Source organism: Podarcis filfolensis (genome assembly GCF_964270895.1).
Source record: "Podarcis filfolensis genome assembly, chromosome: 2".
NCBI lineage: Eukaryota > Metazoa > Chordata > Lepidosauria > Squamata > Lacertidae > Podarcis > Podarcis filfolensis.
The window spans coordinates 52,184,175-52,204,950 of NC_139605.1; the positions used below are offsets into that span (position 1 = coordinate 52,184,175).

At 44.2% G+C, this 20,776-nt stretch overlaps 1 protein-coding gene across 2 annotated transcripts in view; it reads right to left on the reverse strand.

The window, feature by feature from the left end:
- Window positions 1-4,829: 4,829 nt before the first annotated feature.
- The window catches only part of HEMK1 (HemK methyltransferase 1, mitochondrial release factors N(5)-glutamine), a 55,374-nt gene continuing 39,427 nt past the window's right edge, over window positions 4,830-20,776 (reverse strand). The window contains exons 8-12 of one of the 2 annotated variants that reach the window (XR_014545482.1): window positions 19,882-19,987; window positions 19,327-19,422; window positions 12,645-12,758; window positions 11,578-11,811; window positions 4,830-6,527 (exon numbers count right to left, since the gene is read on the reverse strand). Coding sequence is in view for 1 of the 2 variants with exons in the window: in XM_083603526.1 (XP_083459652.1) it covers window positions 11,757-11,811; window positions 12,645-12,758; window positions 19,327-19,422; window positions 19,882-19,987 (371 nt within the window). In the remaining variant the exon portion in view is untranslated. Of the gene's footprint in view, window positions 6,528-11,517; window positions 11,812-12,644; window positions 12,759-19,326; window positions 19,423-19,881; window positions 19,988-20,776 lie in introns of those variants that run through there. The other variant, XM_083603526.1, reaches the window with a different exon arrangement.

The following is a 20,776-nucleotide window of genomic DNA, read 5'->3' on the forward strand; positions in this document are numbered from 1 at the left end:
CAGGCGGCATTGGAAACACCTGCTGCCCTAGCTAGGCATGCACTAGTTGCTGGGGCAGCTCTATAAAGCCTACCTGCCTTTTATTGTCCCTTTGGGGGCAGCACTTTGGAGAGTGTTAAGCACTGAGAAGAGATTAGTACTATACAACAAATCTTGGAAAGTGGTCCTACGTGTTGTACCACTATCTTCTCTCTCTCTTTATTGTATGGAAATTTATGCATTTTACTAAAACAGCATGGCCAAATGTTCCTTTAAATTAAGGTGTGTAGGCACCGTGATCTTAGCTTTCCATGAAGGATGAATCATATCATTTCCAGGGATTACTTCATTGCACATCCACCCTACTTAATGCCCTTGTGGGAGGTGTCTGGAATCTGACTGATTTATCGCTTTTCTTTCCTTTGATGCAAGGAAATGCTGGGGGAATGTTACCATGCAAAATGGCTTTTATTTAGTTCATTTCCTATTTATATGGGTCAGTTCCCAATAGTTCCTATGTTTCCCGTCTTTGAGGAATACCTGAACGTAGCAGCTGTGGGAGATTGCACGTGTCCTGCATGTAGAAACCAGATCACCGATAAATGATCCATACAGCTTGAGAGGAATTGTGGAATTAATAAAAAAAGTGAGAAGTAAATGGAGGTCAAAACCAAGACCTCTTCAACCGCAAGTTGAAAATGGCTGCAGGGCCATATCTTTGAGCCTGTCCCTTGTCACATGGTTTTTGCTGGGATAGGGAACTTTAGGTTTGAGGGTCAATCAAGATATAGTACCAACCTCTGCCTACCAAACTACTTATCATGACTCACTGCCAGTCACTTTCACTAACCAGAAGCTACCAAAAGCCTGTATACACGAAAACTTTTACTGCCCTCTTAAAACCATACAGCAGTGATGGGGGAACTGTGGCCCACCAGATGTTTCTGAACTACAACTCCCATCATCCCTGATCACAGGCCCTGCTGACTGAGGACAATGGGAGTTGGAGTGCCACAGGTTCTCCATCTCTACCAAGAGGAAGTGCATCCAGCAGATTGATTTGGGGAGTACTTCTCAATATTCAGATCCAAGTAAATATTTGTGAGACGATGATGATCAGCAGTTAATTCACTAAGACTATATTCATCTCATTGTAACTGCTTACAGCACAACCGCACATTAGCCATTTTCTCGCAGCACATGGATTGAAAATGATTGTGTTAAGGTTTCATGCTACCCAGAGACATGCTGGGGCAAAGAAACATTCAAACTATTGCTGTTGCTAACTCTGAAGGTATGTTGCCTACACAGCAGGTTTCTAAGAAAAGGTGTGGATGCTAACGCATCATTTGCAAAGTGCTATTTTACCCCGTGTTCCTACATGCTCTAGAAACCTATTTCTCCATTTAAAGGAAGCCTTTACCCCTGGAAGTATAGCGACACAGAAATGATTGCTGTGGGTTCCATCATATAGAGTAATTCCTTTAAAACTATGCTAGGAATAGAAGTTCCTAATAGGAACCCGAAGTTCACAGCAGTTAGGCTTGGGACTGGGAGCTTTTGTAAATTTTCCCTCTTGGTGCTGCTTTCTCACTGATGCAGGGACAATAAAAGGAGTATTTATAATCCCTCCAGGCTGGCTTGTCTTTCACATGAAGCCCCTGTGACTTGTCCTTCCATGTTTTACAAAGGAGAAGAGAAACCAAAGAGAGGGAGGCACTGACTGCAATTTCAAGCTTTTCTATTAGGGATCAAGTTTAACTGGATCGCTGCCCATAACCTGTTCTCTAAAATGGTAAAGCGATTGCTTTAGCACATAGAAATACCTTGCATTCCCAACCTCCGCCCAGAAACATCTAGCCTGCTGGAGTAGTTTCTAGCAAGTATGAAGGTTATCAGAAAATAGGTATGTTAGGCTAGAGCTGTTCCTTCTATTATTATCCTGGTCAAGGGACGGAGCAGGCATTTTAGCAGGCCATTTTCTCCGAGCATGGCTGAGGTTGGAAAGCCCACAACCAAACCCAGGGGACATTGTGGAGAACAGCAGCAACCATCTTGCTCCATTATTTAGATGGGGATGGGAAGAAGGCAGACAGGGATGTACTGAAAGGGAGCCAGTCTCCCCCAAGATTGGTGGCAGCAGCAAGAGAGATAATAATAAAAAAGTAGCAGCTGTCATAGTCAAAGCTAACTGACGAAAGGATCCAGCTATCAACTGCACTGTCTTGCTGGATGTGTCTTGGGAGCAGAGCTTTGCTATGGCGGAAGGAGCTGAGCCAAGAGCTTCTGTCTGAAGTGTGAGGAACATCTGGCCCTCCAGATGTTGCCAACAAGCATGGCCAATGGATAGGGGTGATGGGAGTTGTAGTTCAACATCTGGAGGGCCAAAGGTTCATCACACCAGCTCTAGTTCTACCATTTTATAGTATTTATGAATGGTGCTCTTCACAGCGCAGGTGGCATTCCTTCCGGATCTTACAATATTAATTACATATTGGACTGTTTTGACATCCTGCCATGTTCTGCGCCTTGAAAAATATTTCTGGAACCCTTGAGAACAGATATGGCTGTACCCTTTCCATAAACAATTCAAGAAAAAAACCCAAGATTATTTGTTTAAAATATTTATATCCCATTGAAGCAAGTAACACCACTTCGTAAAATAGTACCTCAGTGAAATAAGAACGATGCTTAAAAATTGCAACACAGACGGCATCTGGCAGCAGCACCTCAGAGGCAAATCATCAAAAGTGTGCCATTATCCAGATGTCTGTGATTTAATCTAGACCGGCCAGGTTAATTACATACCAGCCCCTGCACATCGCAGATGACATAAATGGTGGTGTGTGGCTTAGAGGCCTCTGCAGATGCTATGCCTTTCCTGGGATGTGTCAGCTTCTTCCCACCCTAAATCAGTAGGTAGGGGAGGGAGTAGTCCAGAGGAAACGATTTGCACGCGAAAGGACACACAAGGTGATGGCAGATGTGGCAACTTCCAGCCACCTTAAAATGCCCATTGCACCTGGTCATGGTATATGTGACTTGTGCCTAGGCTGTTGCCTATTTGTGGCTATAATTATGGAAAAAACAAACAAAACAAAAACCCCACCTACCCACACACCCTCATTTCAAACATCAACTTTCATACCTCCTCATTACAAAGAATACAACAGCAAACAAGGGTTAAGGGCTAAGCCAGCTCTCACCGAAACATTATTCATGGCTAGGGCTGCTGAAAAGTCGGTACCAGTGGAATTGATGTGCCAGCCCCACAGCCCAGGTACATGTATTGTCTGGTACTGACATGTACTGTATGTGCCATACAGCTCATCACTGGCTTCACCCAGGGAATCTGCTTCCTAATATTCCTATGCTTTCTTGATTCAAACTTTCCATACAGAGGATTTCCCTTTAATGAGAGCTGCCCCACATAGCACCCCTTCCACACAAAAAGCAGATTATCCTGGGTGTTGGAACCTGGACCATTGTTTTTTCTTTAGAATATGCTGTCCTTTTCTGTAGGGCCACAATCTTCCCCCAAACACCGACTGGCATAGATCCCCTGCTTCTTTCAGCCTTTGCGAGCTGAAGTACATTTCCAAGCAGATTTGTTTCTATTCTCAGAAACGTTGGCTGTTGTGTAAACAGGGGTTGCTTAAGGTTGTAGAGAGAAAAAGGTTCTGTTGCTCAAGAGCTCTCACTCTTGCATCTGCATGGGAGATGGAAGCGTTGGCTGATTGATATTATACAGCCTTTTAAATGTGTTTGTGGAAGGGGGGGCTATTGTTTCATTGTTTTTAACTGTTTATTTGTCTGTTTTCTCTTGTATTTTTTTATCTTGTGAGATCTTTTGATGAAGGGCAATGTATAAATTTATTAAAATAAATAGATAGATAAATAAAAATTTCTGTTATCTTGCATTCAACTGAAAGCCAGCGAGGAAGGGCTCCAAAAAGTCAAGATGAAAGCAACAGACATATTGCTACTGCTGGGGCAAACAGTTCTAGTTCCACAATTACGCATGTCTAAGAAACAAATAGAGAGGAGTCTGAGGAAGGCTGCATGCCTGTTCTGTACTTCTTGCAAGAATCCGCTCTCTCCAAAGCCCAGGGCTACTGGGGCCTAGCACAGTGGAGTATACTGCACACTGAATAACTGTTTAAGTTGCACATAGCAACTGCAACATTTGCAGAATACTCAGTCAGGCACTGGTGTGAACCAATCAATCAACATGCTAACAGGCAGATCACTCTTCTCTGCCAATTACAAATATATCAGGCTATTTGGACGTATAGAACAATGGATGCCGACCTTTTTGGGCCCAGGGGCACATTTGGAATTTTGAGAGAATGTCACAAAATGGCTGCCATAAACTGGACATAAAGCTGGGATTTCTGGTAGGCCTATATAACAAAGCATCAACTGATTGGTTGACCTGAGAGAGGAGGGTTCAGATCCACACTTAATCATGATGTTCATTGGGTGTTTTGGTGCCAGTCATCACCTCTCAGCCTAATGTACCCCACAGGATTGAATGTGAGGGTGTAATGGGGAGAGGCATAACCATTATGCCACCTTGAGCTGCTTGGAGGGCTATTATTATTATAAATACAAAGCAATACAATACTCAGCATCTCAGATTACACATTTTCTAAGTTTAAATATCATGAGTTCTTCCTAGACTCCCACTTCTTTCTCTCACACACTGCTGGGCTGGGGCTTTCTCGGTTCCTCATTTATGCTTGGCTGCTGACCTTTTGATCTCTTCAGTGATAGCTGCTGCCTTTCCTGATCCATCATCCAGTCCGTTTCACAGACATATGCTGCCACACGGCTGTGCACAGCTAAGGGGAGGACGGAATGGGGAGAACATGGCACTCCTTTCCACAAATATTTTCTGTTTTTAATTATTCTGCTGCCAAAACACTTTCTGTTTTAATTATTGATTTGCTAAACTAGCTTTTATTTAATGATGCTCTGTGGTGATGTGCTGTATCAGAGGAAATAACAAACAGAATATCTCATACCATAAAATGGTTTTGCCACAAGGTCAACACTGGCTTCAGGTAGAATGTGTGAGTGAGTGAGAGAACTGGGGTGAATATTGGGTGAACGAGTGGATCAGACGATAAAGTAGGCTCTGAAAGCTTGACCAACATCCACCATCTACCCAATGTTGGTTGTAGTTGTTGGGGCTCTATTGAAAAGAGACCATTGTAACTTAGTGATAAACACACACTTTGCATTCGTAAGGTCTTGGCTTCAGTTGGTCACTGGGCTACACCATCATAGTCTGCACCACATCACTGCCATCCCTGCCAGGATTCCCCCTGTTCAACCTTTTCAACCTGAGGACCACATGTCTTTGTAGACAACCTTCCAGGAACCATAGGGCAGTGGTAGGTGGGGCCAATGCCAAAGGGAAGTGAGGCCAAAGCCACATACAGACCCTATTCACACACTCTAATCTCTCTCTCCCCACCCTCTCTGTGACAGCTTGTAATGTGACGGCTGAAGCAAGGATTCCCCAAAACTAAAATTAGTGTGTAGCAACATCTCTAGACAACAGGCTAGTATCAGACAATACCAGTCTATGTAACAGTTTTGAATAGTAAAGACTGATGCAATGCCTTAGAGACACACATTGCAAGTAGGCTACCACCAGCAGCTGCCGCCAACCTAGCAGTTTGAAAGTATACCAGTGCAAGTAGAAAAACAGGTACCGCTGTGGTGGGAAGGTAAATGGCGTTTCTGTGCGCTCTGGCACTTGTCACGGTCCTCCATGCACCAGTAGTGGTTTAGTCATGCTGGCCACATGACCCGGAAAACTGTCTGTGGACAAACGCTGGCTCCCTCGGCTTGAAAGCGAGATGAGCGCCGTATATAGTAGCTGGCAGGACAGACATGGATTCAAATCCTTAGTTGACCATAAAGCCCACTGGATATTATCTGGTCACTTCCCAACTCTTAACCTACCTTACTTCAGAGGATTGCTGCAAGAATGAAATTAGACACTTTTCCCTAAGGAAGGGGAAGAGAGTGATTTAAGGTAGAAATATAATTTTTGTAGCCGTATTTTATCGTGTGCAGCATAAAAAAAGCTAAAAGGCCCCTAAAGCCTGTGACACGACTGACAAGGTTTGTTGGTGCTTGTATTCCAACTGCAATGCATGCCTTGTTTGTGTTTGTTTATATGATTCATATAAGCAGGAGGTACCTCTGTTTTCGAGCGTCTCGGAAGCCAAACGTTTCAGTTTTCGAACACCGAAAACCTGGAAGTAATTGCTTCCGTTTTCGAACGTGCCTCAGAAATTGAATGGCTTCTGCTGTGTGTTTTTCAGTTTTTCCAATTGAACTTGCAACCAGCCCTTTGTGCCTTGGTTTTCGAACAATTCAGAAGTCAAACGGTCTTCTGGAACGGATTACGTTCGAGAACCAAGGTACCACTATATCGGAAAAGGATGTAGACATTCTCAGTATTGTGTGTAGACATTCTCAGTATTGTGAGATGCAATGATTTGCATTTTCCTGTTGTGGTCTTCTCACTGCTGTCAAGAGAGAGAGAAAATGCTTTAAAAAGTTGTGGCAAGAGGGCCACTCTAAATTCCCCTTTTGGTTTTATCTTAATGTCAAAAACAACACTGGAAGCCAACACAGGCTAAGAATATTTTGCTAAAGGTTGTGTTTTTAGCACTGGCAGGAACAAAATCTGAACAGCTGACAATGATTCATGCAGTAATTGTTAAAACTACATGTGGTTGTGTGGAGGGTTTCAGAATAAGTTTGAATCACAATTGCTCTTAGGGCAGTGGAAAAGTATTTGGTCCAAATAACAGGAGAAATCAGTCTGTCCTGGACAACTTTTTGTTATGGAGCAGCAAACAATAATTGTTGTTAAAAACAGTTACCCACAGTTTACCTGTCATATTGCATCAGGCCTACTTACCCATCACATGTAGCCTAAGGTAGGTAGTGAGAGTCATAACCCAACTCCCTCCTCTAAAAAAGGAAATCTAATACAAATCAGTCAACAGTTTAGTGCACCATGATACTTGACAAAGAGCAAAACTATCAACCTCAATTAAAAAACCTCAAACTGAAGTCAAGGTATTTGCTGAAGCACATCCATTCACTTCTTTGGAGGAAGTGTCAATTTCACTTCTGGGAAAGAAACTTGCCTCACATAGAATGCAGAAGGATCAGAGAAATATTTCTTGGAAAATAAAACACAGATGTCTAGTTTGCTCCCCCCCCCTTGGAAAAACAAACAAACAGCAGACGATCTTATGATTCACTACTTATGGCCCATTATCGCAATCACCTCAGCACTGTATGGAAAGAAAGTCTGCCCAGGACTGCAGCAATTCACAGCCTATGGAAGATAGCTAAGCCCACCTGCAGCTCTGCTCACACTTAACCAGCTTTCATACATTGAACCGTGTGGAACAGGTTGCCTCTCAACTACTTTAGCATATGGCAGCTAGATGAAAAAGCTTGCCCATGTTGGCTGCCAATCCATGCCAAGCAGATGATGCATACAGGCTTCAGATTTGGCACATTTATCTTTGGAGTGGCAGAAAAAAAAGCTTAATCCTGTGCATAGTGATATGTGCCCACAACTCGGTCTCTCCCCTTATCACCAACCATGTGGTGAGGTGGCAAGGAGAAGAGGCCCTTATTCAACATGTGCAGTTCATGTTGGCTACTATTACTGATCTTGTTTGTTACACTGGCCATCTTCCAAGGAGCTCAAGGGAAAAGGCCCAGTATTATTCCCCTTTCACTCTCAGCAATTATGTGAGGTAGGTCAAGGTGACAAGCAGTGGACTTATTGGCTGAAGGAGGATTTGACTCTCTGGTCCAACCAAATGCTCTATCCACTCCACCAAATTGGTTGGCTATGTCTATCTGTGCCTGAAAGCTGTGCTCCCAAGACGACTTCACATATACAGAGATTTAAGACTTTTTCTCTTACTCAGCCTGCAAACAGAGTTTGGTGATCCGTGTTGTGAGTCTCCACCATTTTTGGGGGAGATGGAAGGTAATGGCAAAGGCAATCACAAACATTGCACGGGTTTCAATCAGGTTGTGGTTTCAGTGTGGTGTAGTGGTTAAGAGCGGTAGTCTCGTAATCTGGGGAACCAGGTTCGCGTCTCCGCTCCTCCACATGCAGCTGCTAGGTGACCTTGGGCTAGTCACACTTCTTGAAGTCTCTCAGCCCCACTCACCTCACAGGGTGTTTGTTGTGGGGGAGGAAGGGAAAGGAGAATGTTAGCCACTTTGAGACTCCTTAAAGGGAGTGAAAGGCGGGATATCAAATCCAAACTCTTCTTCTTCTTCTATTTCTAGTTTCATTTCATTTCAGAATGGATGGCTCTGTAACAGATCACAGAGCAGCCCCGTCTCCACATCAGGGTCTTCCTGGAGAGGATCACCATGGGCCTGTAGTTGGAATTGCTGCGCCACCTCCTGGTACTCTGGCAAAGCCCATGTTATTTCCAGACACTTTTCCAGGAAAGCTCAAATTGTCAGATGCAGTGCGTTGTCCCCAAAGAAACCTAACCACCAGCAGCCTCAGGGGGGAAAACAAAACCCAGCCCTCTGCAAATTTCATTTAAGGAAAACACTCCCACCCCCTCCTTGCTGAGGCTCCAAGGAATTGAAAACATGTGCCAACTGACTAGGAATGAGTTCTATTAAATTATGATACAATTATGTAAAATGAGGAAAGCAGTAATATTACCTGCCCGCAGCTTTATGAAGCAATTAGAAACTCTCTAGTGAACTGGTTGTCAAATTGCAGACTTTCCATGGTGGAAGCTCCCCTCTTGGGAGAAGTCTTTGGCCTGGGGTGTCACTGGCCCCTTGGAGCCTGCCACGTTAATATGTTCTCAGAGGCTTCTGAGATGAAGTGTTTTGCTAAACGTGTATTAGATGCTGTGGCACACACAGTGCCGAAGAAGGCACGCTTCCTCTACCAGGACACTTTGGCAAAGAAACTCATGCAAAAGAAAATGGCAATTTTCTCCCCTCGTGTCCTAAAGAGGAGGTCAGCACATGCCATGTGAACTTAAAGATCATTGGCTCAAAAACTGTAACACAAACTTTTATAAAAGGAGACAAAATGGGAAGGTAAGTATAGGCATATAGCAGCATGGACCAGTTGGACTTGGGTTCAATTTCCCTCTTAGCCATGAGCTTGCTGGGCAGCCTTAGGCCAGTTTCTTCCGCATTGTGCCCAACTGTAAATTAGGACTAAATGGTCATCGACCTCTGAAGACTGTTGCCAGGAAAGAATGAGATTAATAATCGCAATTCAGGTTGCTTTCTCAAAATGCTTAAGAAGTTAGGAACGCTGATATAATGCTGGGATAGCTCAGCCAGTACAGCAGGAGACTCTGAAATCACAGTGTTGTGGATTCAAGCCCTGCATTGGTCAAATAATTCCTGCATTGCAGGGGGTGGAGTAGATGACCCTCATGGTCCCTTTCAACTGTACAATCCTATGCTGAGTCAGTCCAGCCGAGTACCATTTTGCACAACGTAGCCTAAAAGGCACACTGAAAAATACAGCAGTAACATGTTTAATGACTACATCAGAGTGTGAAATTATAAAGCTGATGGACAGAATAGTTAGCATACCTCTCAACAATCCTACAGGAGCATGTCATGTTTAGTGTGTGCTCCCTAGTTGTGTAGCCTGAAAATCCTCTCTAAAAAACCTGAACAAGTTTGTGTGTGTGTGTGTGTGTGTGTGTGTGTGTGTGTATCAGGGTTACAGCTAATAAGAGCCTGTCCTCAAGAATATTCACTGAAATGTTGCCTCTTAGTCCACTTCAGCCATTCTAATTGTGTGAATAAGATAGGTAAGGCGGCAGTATCTACCTGCTCTTTCAAAGAGCTTATAAGATGACTGGAAAGGAATTCCTGTCTGTGCTCAGAGGCTGCAAAAAGACTCGAACTTACCCCATACAAAAGATGTAGGGAAACAGTAGAGTTCCTGCTTGTATACACATGGAAGCAAGAGGTATCCTATCCCTTACCAAACTTTAGCCCACAGTAGGGTGGTATAGCATAAGAGGCACTTAACCAGTCACATGACCTTTAAAATGCACACTGGAGGGCAGTTTTTATGGATGCAAGGATGTAACCAGCATTTACTAAATCCAGAATAACCAGGATGATCTTATGACTGCCCTCCTTTAAGTTTCTGTCCAGATGTTTAGTCAAACCAGAGTAAACTGCAAAACCTAACTTTTGAGTAGAAGCCACAGGACATTTCTTTTTGTCCCATTTGTGCCTTCTGTTCGTATTCGGTCCGAAATCTTCTAGCTGGTTCCATTTAGGGAAGAAGCTTGACTATTGATACATGCACTTTTGTCCTTTCCTTCAGCAAATTCATCTCCTGTTTCTCCAGACATTCCTCCTGGATGAGTAATTTTCCCCTACCAAAAACCCTGGATAAACAAGTCTGGACTTGGATCTGAACTAGAGGCAGAGGTCTAAATTTGGTTCAAATTCACTGAGGTCAAAATCTCGTAAGTTAACACACCAGCTCATTCAGGGCTGGGTCAGACATTTTGCTGCAAACCCAAATGTTTTGCCCCGGCGTCTGCTGCCACATTCCAGTGGAACCTGGGGGCAAGCACACTTCTTGCATCACACACAGCATAATGTTTGCCTGCCAAGTAATTGCTTTGGTTGTCTTGCCCCGCATGGTTGGGCTTGCTCTGTACTTATATATTTCTGGTAGACTCCAGATTAAAAGATCAAGAGGAACAGGAGCAAGTTTTCACCCAGTCTTCATAAGCAACCTGTGTGCTTCACTCCCCAAAGATGCAGTGATGGGCCACCAACCTGGATGTCTTAAAATGAGATTTCCACAAATTCATGGAGGATAAGGAGGTTAGAAGGGTATGTTCTGCATCTGCTGTTGCAGGTAGTATGCCTCTGCACACTAGTTGCTGGGAATTCTAAGTGGGGAGAGTCCTGTTTCACTCACGCCCTGCTTGCGAGTTTCCCATAGGCATCAAGCTGGCCACCTTGAGAACAGGGGGCTGGACTAGATGGGCCTTTGACTTGGCCCAGCAAGGTTCTTCTTACATTCATTGGAAGGTTCAATCAATTTAAGGTCTTCACATATGAAAACTTGCCCCCTTGACTTTTGTTAATGCAAAGTTGAACCCTATCATATTTTACCAATATAAACTTCTATTTGTTTTTGTGAGGCTTATGCAAGCACAGTGTGGGCTTTACTTTCAATGATCTGCTTAACCATATTTGGAAAGTGGAACTATTCCACTTGTTGAAAACCAATTGCTGGCAAAAATCATGGCAGAAAGAAAGAAAGAGAGAGAAAATGCATCTAGGTTGGATGCAGAGCACACACCTCTCATGTGAGAACAGCAACAATCGTGTGACAGTTTGAATCATAGAATCATAGAATCAGAGTTGGAAGAGACCACAAGGGCCATCGAGTCCAACCCCCTGCCAAGCAGGAAACACCACCAGAGCACTCCTGACATAATAGAATCATAGTTTGACAGTTTAAAACTTTCTTTACATAACATCTATCACACAACGGGGCCTGCTGATCACCTGAATGAAGTGTCCACCAGCATGGAGTGTTCTTACTGGCTGTTTGAGAATATACCGTCAGAGTTCACTGATACAGGTTCCAGACACCCATCCCTATTGCAGCACTGAGGTCTAACAGAAGGATTCTTTTCTGTGTTGACTAACACTAAAGGCAGCTGTGCTGGGATGACAGAACTCATTCAGTATCTTCTGTTGTTTTCTCCCCCATGTTTCTGGATATGCAGGAACCTTGGCCTATATAGGAAGACAACAAAACACAGCATTGACCCCCATAGAGAGACCACAAGGGCTACAATGAAGAAGAACATATCTCATGGGAAAACCTCTTTTCCCATGAATCCACTTCATCAGATACAGGAAGTGTTTAAAGCACATTCATGATATGCCTGAGTTATTTTGGCGGAGAGCTGAAGGTGACAAGTGGTGTTCACCTTCAGTTACTTAGGCATGATGCCCAAAATGCATTAGGACAGAAAGAGAATAGAGTTTTTTCATGTGATTAATGGATTTCAAAACTGTTATTTCTTTTCCAAAGGCCGTCCTGCCATGGCATGCATGCCATGGAAGGAGAAAAACATGTGGCTCAAACTTTTGTAGCAGAATACGCATCAGCTGGAGCAGGGGTCAGCAACCTTTTTCAGCTGTGGGCTGGTCCACTGTCCCTCAGACCATGTGGTGGGCCAGACTATATTTTTTGGGGGGAGAACAAATTCCTATGCCCCACAAATATCCCAGAGATGCATTTTAAATAAAAGGACACATTCTATTCATGTAAAAACACCAGGCAGGCCCCGCAAATAACCCAGAGATGCATTTTAAATGAAAGGACACATTTTACTCATGTAAAAACACGCTGATTCCCGGACCGTCCGCTGGCCGGATTGAGAGGGCAATTGGGCCGCATCCGGACCCCGGGTCTTAGGTTGCCTACCCCTGAGCTGGAGCATCTTTCCACTGAGACTCACAGCATTCCAAGCAGGGGGCAACACTTGCCAGTGCTCATTACGCTTCTGTGAAACTACTCTAGTAGACAGTAGAACAAGAATGAATGTAAAACAGGCTCTTACTTTCCACAAAAGTCGTTATGGGTGGCAGACACAAAGAGAAGCAAGTCGGGGTGACTGCACAGCCAGTTCTCCACCATCTCTGGATGCCTGGGGTCAACTTCTAGAAACACACTCCTGAAAGCAGAGAAGCAAGAGAATGAGCCAACTTGATCAAAACTTCCTAATAGACAGGGCACTTCACATGATCAAATTGGCATGTTGAGAATGTGGGTTTAGTGGATCTGCACAGAGTTTTAAGCACACACTGAAGTGATTTGTGCAACTGCTCAAATACACTGAGCTTCCAAATGTTTTTGGCAACTTTGAGGCTGCAAGTTGAGCATGGATTAAATTAAGAGCTGGGTGAATCGTGATGAAATCACATGCCCAGTTCAATTAGGTCATGATAGTTGGGAGCCTCAAGCTACCATAAAGTCCAATACAGACTAGTCCAATTGATGCAGGCTCCTCATCTGAATACTCACTTCTTATTTCTGCACTTCAGTTCCTAACCTGACAGCATATAATTAATAGTGATTGAGAAAGAATGCTATGACTCCTTTAAACTGAAGCAATCAATGGTGTTGAAGGAATGGTGGCGCAAGCAGTATCAGATGGATTCTTTTGGTGGAGCAGGGGGTAAAAACCTGTTACTTGGGACCAGAAAATAGAATTCTATGAACCTAAGAAGTGCTGGTGCTGAATCTGACCAATGGTATATTAAGTTCAACACACCATCTCCAAACAGGGGCCAAGATCAAGCAAAGCAAGATTGAGAAAGACACTGTCTGCTTTTGCCCTAAGCACTTAAAACTATATTCAGCAGCTATGGCTGATAATCAGTACTTTTGGGTGGGTGTGTAACACTCCGTGCTAGCCTGAAGCACATTCTTTTTTCCACACAAAAAAGCACTGCCGATAGCCATTGGTGGACCTGCCTGACCTCCCCCAAGTTGGAGGCTATCAGAATCTCTGGTTGCAATTAATCCGCTACGGCAGGCACGTCCAACCTCAAGTTGCCTGCAATCTACCAACAAGTATCAAAAACTGGCAGTGATCTACCACCCTCCATAGTCATCTCAGTTTATTAAATAAATAAATAAACAAACAAATAAATAAATAAACTTTATTTCACAGATACAGTAGTTATGTTTGGATATCATTATGACAGATCCAAATAGTTACTAGATGGAAAAGTAACTAAACAAGTGAGAAAAGTCAAACTATATATTTATATTAGTTCACATGGAGTCAGCCTCTCTCTCTCTCTCTCTCTCTCTCTCTCTCTCTCCTGTCAAAGGGAGTCTTGCAGCTGATGGGGATACCAATAGTGCCTTGTGCCTCCCTCTGTCTCCACTCGCCCTCGTGCTGCTCAGTGTTGCATCGCTGTGGAGACTGGCAGTGGCAGCGGCTGCTGCTGCATCTGAGGTTGCAAAGAAAGGCCCCACGACTGAGCAGAGACAACCCGGCAGTCGACCGCGGGCTCGCGATTGACGTGTTGTACATGGCTGCTCTACGGTATGCATATTGTGAAAAAGTATTTTCTTTCATCAGTCCTGAGCCTACTGCCACTCATTGTCATGGAATCATCTGAGTTCTAGTATTATGAAAGAATCCTGGGGGCATCATTCATACATGCCTAACAATCATAATCCCCTCCTTATCTGCCAAATCAGTTATTTGTTCATGCTGAGCATTAAGCATTAATCTGTCCTTGAGTGCAACAAGGGCTAGAACACACAGTATTTTATCTGTGTATTATTGCATTTAATGCGTCCTTCTGCTGTTGTTAATTAGCAGTTGTGGTTGGGAAGGCATTCAGGATTGGGACTGCAGTGGAATGGAAGAGGGTTTTTTGTTTTTAAGAAACAAACAAACCAGGAGAGAATTTCTCCAAGAAAAAACAAGTGCTTCGGGGAAATAATAGGATTTTCCTCAGGACAGTGAAAGGACAAAGCACTACAAACCTTTCCTCTTGCGCCAAGGGTCCAGATTCGCATTCCACCTCTGCTGTGGTTGCTGTTTAACAAGAACTAACCCAGATACATGAAATGCAGGGCTGAAGTTAACATATCATGTAGTTTGGTTCCCAGAGGACATTTTCTATTCAGAGATTCAGGATTCCACACCTGTCACCAGAACTAATTATTTTCTGCTACTGGACTAGGAATCTTACAATCTAAGTTTCTAGTGCACCCTGATAGACATCTTAATGACTATACCCAAACCCATCCCTAATGATTCTCAGCTTGAACACAGCCAATGGCAGTTTTGCAGGCTAAATAATAAACTGATGGAGAATGAGCCAAGCCTAGGCAGTGAGTTCTTTCAGAGCTTTCCCACACGGAACATTCCCTCTGAATCAACCAGGCCCAGTTACACACACAAAATGGGCACGTGTGACCTTCAAAATGTTTTTCCTTCAATTCCTCCTCCACCTTTTTTGAGGGGGGAGTTAATAAATAACTAAAATAAAGCAAAAACTCCACAGATTCTAGGAAACACTGGTTATGCTTTGAGGTTAACAATGAAAAATGATATTATAAACCCTGGAGTATGAGATGGCAAGATTTGCGCTCCAACTTTGCAGGAGGGATTTCAAGTTGCTTTTCTTTGGCTGTTAAATCATCAGTGCCTTTTTAAAACCCACAAGAATGTAGCAATATAAGTGCTACCAGTTTTCATTTTCTCATGCTCTGGGAAAAACACTGCCATCCCAGCTCTCTCCCTCCCCATCCCAAGAAACTGCTTGGAAATATTTAGCCACCTTCCAATTATTCATCTAAGCTTAACAAACTTTGTTTATTATTAAACAAAATAAAAATACTAAGTTCTAAAAGACTTTAAACACTTTTCTCTCTTTTTGGTTAGTGCTTTATTGAAGTCTGCTGTTTGAAGAATTCTCTATGCCCAGAGATGATCAACTTCTTCAATACAGTCACTGCCACCATTACATCACTGCTAACCCTCCCTTCGGTTAGAGTAAAAGGTAAAGGGACCTGTCAGGGAACTGACATCGGAGCCCAGAGTGGAGGTAGGGCTCTCCGATGATGCAGAAGGGACCAGCAGGGAGAGGGAGAATACTTCCATTGGGGAAGGAAATCGGCGTGACACCAGGAAAGAAGGGGAGGAGGGAAGGTCTTCGGAGAGAGGGCTCCAAGACCCTTCCACAGGGTCCAGCGGGGAGAGCCCAGGACCTCCGCTGGCCACGCCCACTCTGCGCAGGAGACTTCCGCGCAGGTAGGCTAGGAGGAGACTTGGCGTCAAACAGCTTTTATGTTGGAAGAAGTTTAGGGAACGCCCACTGACGGATTCTGCCAGTGACTGAGACAGTCGCCTTGTAAGGGCTGTCAAATCGGGGAAAGGTTTAGCTACCCCAACAGCTGGGAGCAGTTTGGAATTTACGCACAAGCAACCCCAATTCCCATTACAGGACCCCTGACCATTAGGTCCAGTCGTGACCGACTCTGGGGTTGCGGCGCTCATCTCGCTTTATTGGCCGAGGGAGCCGGCGTACAGCTTCCGGGTCATGTGGCCAGCATGACTAAGCTGCTTCTGGCAAACCAGAGCAGCGTACGGAAACGCCGTTTACCTTCCTGCCGGAGCAGTACCTATTTATCTACTTGCATTTTGACGTGCTTTCGAATTGCTAGGTTGGCAGGAGCAGGGACCAAGCAATGGGAGCTCACCCCGTCGCGGGGATTTGAACCGCTGACCTTCTGATAGGCAAATTAACCCACAGCGCCACCCGCATCCCTTCGGTTAGAGTACTCTGAGCCAATAAAGCAGCCTTTCCCTTAAGCTCGGACAGGGACAGCAGGGAAGGAGGTGCCAGAACAAAGTTGACTTTGATCAGGACAATGTAGTATCCAGTTTCCCCAAAGTACAGTATATTCATCAGGAACAGCAAACACATATTAGACACAGCATGCAAAAATTAAATTAATTTAAAATGCATAAAATAAAATGAAAACCCTTCCTAACACAACAATAAAGTGTTTGTTACATGACAATCCAATGAGACCTAGTTACTGTAATAGTGATGAGAAGGACGGTAGCTCAGAGCAACTGCAGATTGAACCCCAGCTTCAATCCCCAGAATTGACAATTTCGGCTGAAACCCCAGAGAACTTTTGCCAGTCAGTGTAGAAAACACTGAGCTAGACGGATCAGCTGTCTGACTCAGCATAAGGCAGCTTTCTATGTATGTTCCTATTGTGTAAAATTGGTATTTAAATAGTTCCCAACTTCTTGTTTCAGTGCTATGTGGTCAAGGATTATTTCCCCCTTTTTTGCTTTTGTACTGAGTTTTCCTCTCTCGGCACCATTCTTCATCTAGTGCTGGGACTGGAAGGCCAAGGCATGGCCCAGCTCAGAAGGGACATGACTCTCAGGAACCCTGCACTGAGAAGCACAGCCTAGGTGCTGTGCACCTGGGAGCTGCATGAGATTTCTAAGCTACCCCTCCACTTTCCAGCACTAAAGGGCAAGATAGCACAGGGAAGTGATGCAGAGGCCTCTGGGGTATTACTTCCTATAGTGCTGCGAAGGCAAAGGGCTGGCTGGCTGAGAAATGCTTCCTCGCCCACCACTGCTGGTCCAAGTAGCACTGCCTGACGACACTTTTGACCTGTAAGGTGCCAGGAGTTAAGTAAAGGAAGATTGGACCCTGCCACTAAGGGCTTTAGGCTAGTTAAGGGGGCACACACAGTTTCCCTCTCCCAGTAGGAAAACAGCCAGGGGAGCTGCCACTGCTGCCCACCTCCCAGCATTTGTCTGAGCCAAGTGCGTCACACTTACATAATGGTAGGGACAGCCCTGGCATTGCTGCTGTTTACCGCAGATCAGATCTCTACATGTATCGTTCAATTCGCTTCCACTGGTGGCTGTTCCACTAACCATCCTTTGTACAGTGGTACCTCAGGTTAAGAACTTAACTCGTTCTGGAGGTCTGTTCTTAACCTGAAACTGTTCTTAACCTGAGGTACCACTTTAGCTAATGGGGCCTCCTGCTGCCGCCGCGCGATTTCTGTTCTCATCCTGAAGCAAAGTTCTTAACCCGAGGTACTATTTCTGGGTTAGCGGAGTCTGTTACCTGAAGCGTCTGCAACCTGAAGCGTCTGTAACCCGAGGTACCACTGTAGTAGCTGTGCTCCACTGAGAGAGCACAGAGCTGACTGCTATACCCCAATTCTCCCTGATCTGGTACACTAAAAGTAACTGGAGGCACTGAGAGAACTCTCAGCCTCCAGAGAGGTGTCCAAGTTTTCCACAACCACTACCCAGAAATATTATCTGACATTTTCAATTATTTGTGATTTGTGGGGTTTTCTTCAAGTATTTTGAAATCCACTGAAACATCGTAGTTGCGAAAGGAAGCTGTGGGTGGTTTCCTAGGATTGAGTTAAAACTGGACTTGTAATAATCTGGCTAATGAAGCAAACATTAAAGAGATCTTTCTCACGCTTGTTTATTACACGTACTGTGGTTTCTCTCCTCCCAATCTATCTTAATGGAGATCTTTGCCAGCAACGCTACGTTTTCTGGTGGATGGGTGTGTTCTTAAAACTACAGAGCCACAAATTGGAACATCTCAGCCACAGCAGGGTATTTTGAGATGCAGCTGGCTGCTGGCCTTTAAGTTCCCAAATGAACTTCCCCAAATGATCGCAATATAATATCTTAGGATCACTTCCCAAGTGCCACCTAATATAACTTCCTCAGCTCCAGTGATTCCTTCAACTATTTTTTAAATTATATTTTTGTAACTCCATCTCTCTCTCTCTCTCTCTCTCTCTCTCCATACCAGCTCAGGCGCCAAATAATAGATATAAGGTGCTGATATCTTTATGGTTTGTTGAAAATAACCAATGAATTAATGACACAGGTAGGATGGTCGAATGGTTAGGCAGGGGGCTGTAGACCACATGGGGGTTTAATTCCTCCTCCTATCAGTAAAACGGAGTCCCGTGGTGTTTCCACACCAAAATGCAAATTTGGAGGTGTACTTTAAAGGTGCTGGGCTAGGGCTTGGAGGTGCCCCTGTTTCACCCCTGCTGGCCTCTACCACCCACTCTCTGTGGAGTGAATGCTGAGCCTAGCTCCCCCTCCCACCTGCCAAACATGTGGGCATGCCAAAGCACTCCTGACAAGATCTGCACTGGCGGCAACAGAAGAAACCCTCTAAATTGCACTTTCTAGGTATAGGGATGAGCCAGCCTGGCTGCTGTCATGGGATGACACCAGGCCTGATCTGGACCTGACTGCTGCTCCTGCTCCAGGCGGACATAGCAGTCTGTCTGCCTCCCCTCTCTTCTGCCCTGGTCACTGTGTGCAACAGGGCAGTGGATGTTGTATTTGTGCCATGCCATGAATGTTTTTTTAAAAAAAACTTGGTGACTTTCAGACATACTAATGGTGGTTATACTGATTTTTAAGCAAGGGGAATAGGTAACAAGGGACGATTTCTCACCTCAGTTGTGGAGTTTTTCTCAATCCCCAATCTCTGAACCTGAGACAGAAAAGGAAGAGAACTGGGAAAGACAGAAACTGCTCTCATTTGCACACTCCTGTCATTCTCTTCCTCCAAATTATTTTAGCTGTGGTGGCAGATGGTGTCCCTCAGGAAGTCTTATTCCCGGTTCCCTGCAACAAAGCTCCCTTATTGTCGGAAAAGAAGCAGCCAGCATTAGCCAGAACTTACCTGCCATCCTTGAGGACGTATGAAGCCAATTTCAGAATCTGTTTTATTACACTCATCCCATCCTTTCCTCCATCCAGTGCACCAAGATCCTCATATCTAGAAACCAAAGACAAGGTCTAAAAACGAAAGCACTACCTAGCTTTACACACAGCAGCAAAACAAACAAGGCCGTCTGAAATATATGTTTGCTACTGACAGGCAGTGGCAGCTCTCCAAGGTTTCATTCAGGCAATATCTTTTCTGGCCCTACCTGGAGATGTCAGGGATTGATTCTGGAACCTCATGAATGCAAATCACGTGCTCTATCACTCAGCTATGGCCCATTCTTTCAAGGGAAATGGAAAAGGTCATGACACCTCAGAACCATGCCAGGGAGATGGGGAAGGGGTCCAGCAGCTGCTGCTATCTCTTCAAAAAATGGCGAGAGCCCCTTTGAACTCAAAGATCTCCCCACATCATAGATTTAGAATGCCAGCAGTCCTCACCAAAGAGCAAAAGGCGGGCGGGGGGGCAGAAATGTAGTGAGGAACAAAGAGGGGAGAGGTTTCTGGCTACCTGAGGATTTCTGCCGCCAACTGAGTCATGTCTTCATGGAAAATGTATGGTGGATTACTGATCATAGTATCTATCAAACCCCAGGGCAGTAGGCATTCCCAAGAACCTACATTGAAGAAAGAATAAGAACAAATGTTAGGTTGACAGAAATGATAAATATCACCAAAATTAATGCTACTGAATATTTTTGATGCAACCAATGTATACATATTGTCAAAAGAAATGATATTATATACAATCTTAGCAACACAAATTGCAACTCAGTGGAAAACAGCCAAAAAACTTGCACTGGACGCTTGGTACTGCTCACTCTGGAATATAGCTATAATGGAGAAAATCACATATAATTTGAGATTTCAGCAAGGACTAGAACTCCCAGACACTTTTTATATGGTTTGGCATTCCTTTATGACATATATAGCAGCAACATCATTTTCAAGACAAGCCTGGCAAATCTGGAACTAGAGTTGACAGTCCTAACTTGGGGTCTGTTGTTTTTAAATCCTGTGCAACTACTCATTCTATGTGCCTATTTTATAATTTTGTTTTTCACCATTTAATTTTTGCTTGCTCTTATAATTGTACATTATAGAATGAAATAAAAATTATAAAAAGCTTTACCAAAAAACAAAAGCAAAGCAAAACAAACTTTAGGTCTAATAACAGGCTCAAAGGTAACTTGCGAAATTGTATTTGTTTATCCCTCCCGACCTGCCAGAATAACTAGCAGGTTGGTCTGGATCACATGTGTAATCCAGCCTTCATAAACCATGGTTCATATATCAAGGGTGTCAAGCACTCCTTCCTCACTCCTCCCCTCCTCTGACAAAGAGAAGATGAAGGAGAAGTACTTGGTCCAGAGACTGAACAGCAGCTTATAAGGCCTACACTGATC